Below are 9,317 nucleotides of genomic sequence, written 5' to 3' on the forward strand. Positions count from 1 at the left end.
AATTTTATTAATAACGCTATTAATTTATTCACAAACAAAAACATTTAAATTATACTAAATACGTATTTAGCAAAACGTTATTGTTTATTTTTTTATTTAAATGAAGATCAATATGGCGTCTTTCAAGGCAGCTCAATCATAATCAAAAGTCAAGCAAATAAAAATTCACTGTTGCTTGTCAGGAATTAAACGCAATCTTCGACTAGGATTTAAGATATTAAAAACCGTTATAAACATCTTTATAAGAGTTACTATTTAAACTGATTCCAGATTTAATGAAAGCAATTTTATAAAACAGGTCACCCTGCATCTGTACAAAAAAAAATTAAATGAAGTCCCCTAAATGCTAGTCTCGTTTTTATTGGATGGACACGTTAAACCTTAATGTCCTCATTTAAAATTCTATTCCTTATATCTCTTTCACGCCTCGTCGGCCCGAACGGCTGCATCTTTTCAATTCTACTTCCATTCTAATATCATTCCTATTCCTAATCTTTTTCCTGACTTTAATGCTATAAATTTCAGACTACCGGATATATGGCTTTATTATTTAAAATCATATGGGTATGTGTACTTTAGGACTTATGATATTATCCGATACGTACTAAATTCATAAATTGAGTTTGCGATTTTAAAAATAGTGAATTCAGTACATTATTATTATTATTAATTGATAGATATGTAGGTATATTTTTACATAGATTATGCTACTTCTCCATCTATGAATTTTCTCCTATGTTTTTTGCGTTAATGATAAGCAGGTCCAGTTGATTTTATGTCAATTTTTACAAAATATTATAATCTAACCTTTGTTTAATCCTATCCTGATAGATTTCAATTTGGACAATTACGACAGCGTTTTAATAATTAATCTAGTAAAACCTTTTGTGGAAACCCACTCTTTCCCCTGGGTATACCCATTGACGTAGTGTGATGGATTAAACTCTAATCTTCCCTTAAAAAAGTCACGTGTTTTGAAAATAATATAACTTTCTTTTGAGATAAGATGAATTGAAGGCGGTTTTTGATACATCGTCCTGTCTTGCGATATACTAGGTCTTTATGGCGATATTTAAGCGACCTGAGGTTGTACCAGTATTTAGTATACCAGTGAAGCCACCGGCTATATACATATATACATCGTACACTAAAAACGAAACAAATGATTTTAAAGTAACATGTGTTAAGTGTAAGGCAAAGTCAAACATAATTGTTGATTCGACTGCTATATCGTAATTATTCCGAAATAACGTAAATTTGAGGCAGATTGAACTGGAGCGTTATAGTATGACAATAGGGAAGTGACGCGTTAGACTACATGATTATTATTTTTTTTTGTCTAAAAAGGGACGATTTCAATAGGTATTTGCATACTTGAACAATTTTCGCCATCGACGAGAATTGAGAAAAGAAGATGTAAATCGAATCTCGCAATTGTCATATTTCCAACGAAATTCATCAGAACAATCTGAATTTGAAAGCAATATATATTCCTGTTTAAGTAGAAATTACAATGTGAATAAGAACAAAGTTATACTTCGAAATTAATAACGAGTGAGTTTTACTCTTCTGATCAAATATTTATATGAGAAGAAACAAAACTTAACAAGTATGACTTTAATTAAAAATAAATATAACGGATTCGCGATTTATAAACATATTTTTCAGACAAATCAAGTATTCGACGTAGTGGTAATTAATTATTTTTAGCCTTGTGATTATGGTACGATAGTGGCACGTAGAAGATCCTTGTAGCCTTATTTTCAAGAGCTATAGCTGTAAACGAATTTCATGAATTATTACAATTTGACAAATAAAATTTATTTTGGAGAGCGAAAATAAATTACTGTAAAGACATGTATGAATTGGTTAAAATATAACGATCTTTCTCCAAAAAAGTGTTTCCGAACTCTAGCTAAACCTTAGAAATTGTAGGTCACTCGTAAGAAGTATTTTCAACTTTTTTTAACTAACGCGTGGCTCAATGGCGCGTTAAATATTAAGCATTTAAAACTGTCGCCTGCGCTGCATCATATGATAAATGCTGTAGAAGATCAGCAAGAGATCATTGACTCTTAATTGCGTGCCAATCATTCGCGTCGAACTAGCGATCGATAACAATAACACTTTGACCTTGACAGTAAAAATTTACCTACATTTGAACGACAAATTTAACAATATAATTACGAGTGAAACACATCGTCATAATCGTGGAATAGTGACGAATGTGACATTTGACAAATTTTATAGGGCAGTCGTTTGAAATATTTTTGTAGACTTTTTGCCATACCTAACTTTTTTATTAATGAATCTGTGGTATTGAAATTTGGCACACAACTAATGGTAAGGAATCTTTTTAAAATTGAATAAAGAAATAAATGAATATAGAAAAACACTTGCTTCATTTTACTACGGAGTTAACGCTTTCGAATACTATCCAACGTTTTATGTAAAGTTGTTTTTGGTAGAATAGTGAATGGTACGATATGTTTTATCAATTTACGAAAAAAATGTTGACGGATGTGTATATTTTAAAATATTATTTTAAATTAAACTTTAGTAAATTCTTTGATTAATAGACCTTCCTAGTTGTAATCTTTATGCATCAAAAATAGTAATTTGACTAAATAACTATATTAACTAGCATTGTTATTATATTGCAATGTGTATATACGCTACAATCAGGTTGTACGCAATGCAATATATTAAATAAAAAAAGTCTTAAAAATAATAAGCTTACAAGCAACTGACACCAAATACTGAATATATAGAACACAAAAACTGGAAAAGAGTTACAAAAGCGGTTAGGTACTCTGATTCATTGTTATTACTGATACTTTCAAAATTACAGCACACATGAGTTATTTTTTTGATGTGATATTTATGACAATTTAGAGGAGAATTATAAATACTTAGAATGTCCTTGTATGTATATTATTGGAATGGAAGCCTCAAAAACATTACCAGAGGTATCTTCCTGATTGCAATTTCTATTTGCAGGACAACTGACAAGCGTGGTCTCAAAGTAATATTATGAAATCCATCATCCAAAATTATTTAATACTCATCATTTTAATTACTTTGCGTGTTTCTGCGATATTGATAAGTGACGTTCTGAATTAATTTCCATAATCTAAAAAAAACATCTTCAAGAAATGAGGAACTACCTACATTTTGAATTTAAAAAATGTTACATTTGAAATAAATATTTGTGAACACCAGTACAAACATGTGTAGGTTCTGGTGAAACCACGTGTTTTTTATGTAAATCCATAAATAAATGCAGTTCAATTTATTTTTCCTTCGTACAACAAATAATTTATTATTTTCAAGCGAAAAAAAAGGAAGTTGACATTATCCATTTAGGCCGGAAGGCTCCTCGAGAAACTCCTGCGCATCATGCCAAGACGCACATACACATACGTCATTTTGCTGTGAACCCTTTGCAAATTCCCCAGTATACTGACCATATATTTCATGTAATATTTTTAACATGTTAAATCGAAATATAGCAAAAAGAGGTTTTTGCATTTTTTACAAAATCTTCACTATTCCACGATTATTGCGAAATTTTTATATAATTCATATTTATGATAAAATTAAAATACTTAATATTTCCAAAGTATGTATAGAGAAACGTCTATCTGTAATAGAGCAATCCATATTATTAATTAAAAAAATTTACTCGTGCAAACCCAGTGCGAGTTACTAGTAAAATGGGCCACTTGATCAATGGTCACCAGCGTCCATAGAAACTGGCGCTGTGAGAAATATTACTCCTTATATTCCTTGTAACATCCGTTATATCTCTTGTGTCTATAGTTGCACCCCAAACAAAAATTGTAAATATTATTGTTCGACGTTAACTTATCTAGTGAGTGGATGGTATCTACCCAGATGACCTATGCAAAAATTACATCAAGAAATATCATTTTAATGAGTAAAATTTAATCTAGCTCTCAGTTGGTTTTCTAAATTATTGTCGTTAATATTCTTAATACCAGCAAGAAGGAATTGTATTCAGTTTTTTAAAATCTCATATAACTGAAGGCAGTATTTGCAATGACTTTCTTTGGGATCTAATATTAACTTAGATAAAGACTAAGTCAACTGTGGTTTTATTTGGTCAAGTTAGTTCAAAAAATAACAAATCGGGCTGAAATTAGCATAAACTTGCAATATATATTATATTCGTAAGACAGCAGACAAGGACTGAATGAAGAGAGCTGAAGATAAACTGAGTAGCGTGTTATAAGAGAAGCTTATGCCCAGCAGTGGACACGGTTGATGTTGATGATGATTCAACAACCAGAGATGATATAGATGTGTCTATACTTAGGGTAGACTTAACAGCCTAATAATGTCGGTTATTTTCTTTAAGGTTTTAAAGTATTTACTTTGCTATGGGATATTAAGTCTTATTCTCTATCCTAAAATCGAATTATTTAATTTTTGGCAATGTTAAACGTAATAGCTTCTGTAAAACGTAATAATTTACCAAACTTAATGTAGGGAAAATTCAACATTAGGTTACATAGCAAGTTTGTGTAATAAACTGAACAATACATTCGGTTAAATGATAAGTCAAATTAAAAACGTATAAAAAAGAAAAAAAAAACTTAAAATAATTAATTACTTTTTACACGAAGATAAGGCCTGTGAGGTGTACATCGCGCTTGCAATGATACAACCAATTAAACGTACATACCTACACCCGAACGATTGAATTGCATTTCATATCACATGAAAAAATATATACATAAATAATAAGTCCAAAATTTACATTCTAATTGTCTCTAAACTATAGTTAAAGAAGCAATTGAACGTAAATGTTAACAGCATGAATATTCTGTATTTTGTAATAAATATTTATGATTTAGTAAATCCTTAAGCAAATATAAAAACGCATTTTTAACCGAGTTGAAGTCGTGAAATTTTGGAATAAAGTCTTCTTTTTAGGACGTTAAATATTCCACTATATGATCAGGAACTATTTAGCTAATTCGATAAAATATATTATAAATGGATAGGCACATAGCTTTTTAAAGAAAAATATCTATGATTGTGATAAATAAATCTATGATTATATCAATAAAAATAAAGTAACAGTCAGAAACATACTTCTGACAACCTCTTTCTCTTCTGAGGAAGAATATTGCCAATACATTACCAGCCTTTAAAAGTAACATGGTATGTCCCTCGTGCCTGTAGTTACTGATTGACTTACCTATCCAACAGGACATAAAAGTACTAATAATTGATGTTTGGCGGAAGAATATTTGATGAGTAAGTGACAAACAAGTAATATCCTCAGAAATTTACAGTTACATCAAACAAATTGTCCAAAATTTTATTTCTTTGACTAAATATGGTTATGAAATATGTAATAATCCTATTGTTCTAATTTAACTTAAAAATAAAATAAGTATATTTATATTTGTGTACGGAACCCACAATAAATATATTAACTACATTTAAAAACAAAAGATTTGACTAAACTGCTATTTACTAGCAGAAAATATATAAAAGGCAAGCGATAACCGAACATGCACAATATAGTTGGATAGCATTACAGCATGGCAGTCATGGGTTGTTTGTTATATTTCGCAATCGTTGGACTCCAACTTTCGAGTACCTTAGCATCAGGTGAGTTGCTGCGACAAACTATTAATAATGACCCTTAAGTAAAAATAGACACCCTTGTATATAAAAACTATATAGAATGTTTTAATTGTATTAAAACAAAAGTAAAATAATTGTGAGGCAAAACGGCCTAGTTAGAACGCGTGTGTCTACCGATGAAAATTCAGTGGTGACCCTTGTGTAGTGAAAAGCCCTTAATTATTCTCGTGCTCGTCATTGAAGAAAAATATTGTAAGGAAAGCTTCATCTATTAAATTTTAATGAAATTCTACCTTATGTGTATCCCTAATCTACATTAAAGTAGCCTGGTGGAAAAAACTCAAAAACATTCTCCCCAAAGGAAGAGGAGGCCTTAGCCCAGCAATGGGACATGGGAAAAACATTGCTTGAATAAAAAGTAACACTAAATAGCTAAAGTTAAGACAAATTAACTCAGACTGGATTATTAGTATATGTAATGAATTATAATTTTTTTGTAAATACATTTTTGTCCTTTATTAGGTACTGTCCCTTTGACCAGTTTCCTTCAGACCAATAATTTTTTCAACATATTCAAAAGAGACTCTGATTTTACTCCTTATAATGGGGCTTCAACAAAACCCCCACAATTCGATGTTTTGAAAATAGACGGAATTGATTTGAACAAGGACGGTTGGAGATATAACACAACAAATCTAGAGTACAGTGGCCTAAATGAAGCAGTTTTAGATGACTTTGGGTAAGTTAAATATCAATTATCAGTCAATATATTTTATTTTCTACTATACATAGAATAATTAAGTAGGCCTTTGCATACCATAGAACTTTGAATTAAAATGGATGAATTGGTCGATGAAGTGAAGATATCTCTGATATCTTCATAGAAAACATATGTTTTAGAATCTGTTATTTCTGTATATTGCGTTATTCCACAAAAGGAAAAAATATCAAACTTTATGAATTGTTCTTGAAGATTGAACTGTAATTTTTTTTATATAATGATATGAATATATATGATAATGATAGGTTATAATAAAAGTCTTCTTTGGAATACCAACAAATATATTGAAGATTTTTAACTAAATTTCTCAATGTTTAATTTAATGTTCCCTTAACGTTGTAGTGAGCTGTAGTTAAAAAATTTACAGATTATAGCATAGAGAATTTACAAGCAGTTAATTTAATTGGTGTTTAATTATTTTTCAGATTTAATTTCATCTCTAATGTTACACACATAACCTTCCATACCGATATGTTGGTCACTTGTCAATACATTACCGATGGAAAGTTATTTTCGCAACCCATTAGCGGTGAAGGATCCTGTATCGTGCATCTCAGTAAGTTTTTTAAACAAAACAATCGAATATTGAAATAAATTTCTGTTTAACAAGTTATTTTTAAAGATTCAAATTACTAAATTATTGTCAAACGAATTACAAATAGCTACTTGCAAATTTTCTAATCGATATTGCAAATTAAAGTCGATTTCCTAGATATTTTACATACTCGCTTTGTGGGTTAAAAACATGTATAGAATGTCATTAGAGTGTAGAATAAAAATTCTCCGGAATCAATTGTCAAAATAAGCAGATTCATCAAAACTCATAATATTTCATGGGCAATGACAAAATTTTATAACCTGTACAAATTAATAATAATCACGACGCTTGAATTAATGAGGACTTATTAGGACATTATTATAGTACACGACATAATGCTGATATTATTTGTTTTTCAGACAATATTCAATTTGGTATGATCATGCCGTTTAGTGTTCTGGAAGAATCTGGTGAACATTATATAAATCTTAGAAACTACCGTTACTTTTACGATGTAAAAGATAATGCTGACTTTACACTAACTAATCTTTACTATGGGGACAAGGAATCAAGTGAGTATATATTTTATGAATATATATTCATATTTTAACCTGTGGGAGGCAATGATCCAGATAATATCTACGTATTTAGAGAAAATAGCGGCATAGAGGATACAACATCAGACAGTGTCAAATTTGTAGGAATTTGGCATTTTCTGAAATATAGCCGGTTACAGCTAGCTGACAATTTTTCACTATATGTGTAACATTTGTCTAGCATTGTTTTGTAAATAATAAGTTCAACTAGAACCATTCAAGATGAAGAACACTCGTTATGACTGCGACAAATTTTAGGTAAATAATATTATATTAATGACAAACGGACGTTATTTTAAATATTTATTTATTATTTACATTACTTTTTAAAATAAAGGTATCGGCAAATTTTCGGCAAAGTATGACAGCAAATTTTTCTTTTTTTATCAAACTATCGTTTATCATTCAAGCAGACAACAAAACATATAATTAAGAAACGATAATGACACTAAAAAATTACATTCGATGTTACAAATTCTTAAGTGCTGTATAGAAATTATTTGTCAGATACACTTAATATAACATACATTTTAAACATTGCATTATATTATGATGTATTGAATTAAATACTAAAACATGACGATAGAAAAGCCTTATATCAGCGTATTTGAATAAATAATTTGTTATATAGTATAGGACGGGCAAAGGGCCACCTAATTTACCTAAGTGGTCACTACCACCCACAGACTTTAAGACAGTAATCTGCATTTTACGAACCGTGGGAGCCGTGATGTTGTGTCATTTGAGCCTTAGTTACAATAACTTGTAATATCATACTACCTAATATGACGCGAGAATCTATAGCGACGAATATGGTCGAATGGCGCGATAGGGAGCTATTTCTATTGGTCGTGTAAATCGGCAGTAATCGGTTTTATTTTCATTACATTGCATTTTCCGATGCTACATCTAATATGTGTTGTACTGTAGGTGGTGCCCAGATAGACTTACACAAAGCCTTAGAAGTAATTTTTAGTAATTATAAGACTGTTTATATAAAAATTTATAAATTGTATTGCTCTCGTTTCAGGTCACAAGATGCATTATCTCATGAACTATAATTGGAAGTTTATCACAGAACGATATTCAACGATCTTCATAGACGCAGCCGCTGATTATATCTTCGAAATGTTCCGAAACAACATGCTTGATATGCCTTTAAAAAGTCACGCTGGTCACTAGACAAACTTTAATTTATAATAAGTTATAAGATATATTTAAACCGAGTTATTTAAGAAATATTTAAAGCCTTTCGTAATTACGTATTTGAAGTATATAAATTTTACCATTTAAATTTAGATTGTAACATTCATTTATGCATGTTTACTATTCATTATAAGTATTATAATGATTATTAAAACATGTAAAATTTATGTTTCGTTAATTAGATTCATTTTTTTTTATTTCGTCGTTTATACTTTGACAACTTATTTATCAACCAATGTCTCACCACAGACCTGAAAAAACAAATAGAATTTACATTATTTTAATTTATTGGTTCTGTATTATTATTATTTTTTTTTAATTTCGCAGGATATATTATAGTGCTCATGTATGTAAGTAAATAATCTTATAAACTGAAAGACTTCATAGTTTATAAGGCATGGAAATGTAAATGTTTCCAATTTGCAGGCTGTGGACTGTTACTGATAATTTTTCGACAGAAAAATCAATAGTATCAATCAGTCCGACCCATCGTTTTATTCTGGGACCGAGGAACAGGTCTTATATCCAACAATGTCATCCAGGCAGTCATTCAAAAATCTCGCTTAGATTTGTG

The 9,317-nt window shown here is 29.9% G+C and overlaps 1 protein-coding gene across 1 annotated transcript; it reads left to right on the forward strand.

Annotated features, from left to right (window-relative positions):
• Positions 1-5,496: 5,496 nt before the first annotated feature.
• LOC124543905 lies at positions 5,497-8,741 on the forward strand. The gene is made up of 5 exons (XM_047122224.1): positions 5,497-5,646; positions 6,145-6,361; positions 6,829-6,959; positions 7,361-7,513; positions 8,568-8,741. The coding sequence occupies exons 1-5, from the start codon at positions 5,577-5,579 to the stop codon at positions 8,717-8,719; spliced, it is 723 nt and encodes a 240-aa protein (XP_046978180.1). The 5' UTR covers positions 5,497-5,576; the 3' UTR covers positions 8,720-8,741.
• Positions 8,742-9,317: the final 576 nt, after the last annotated feature.

This window comes from Vanessa cardui, chromosome 3, assembly GCF_905220365.1.
Source record: "Vanessa cardui chromosome 3, ilVanCard2.1, whole genome shotgun sequence".
NCBI lineage: Eukaryota > Metazoa > Arthropoda > Insecta > Lepidoptera > Nymphalidae > Vanessa > Vanessa cardui.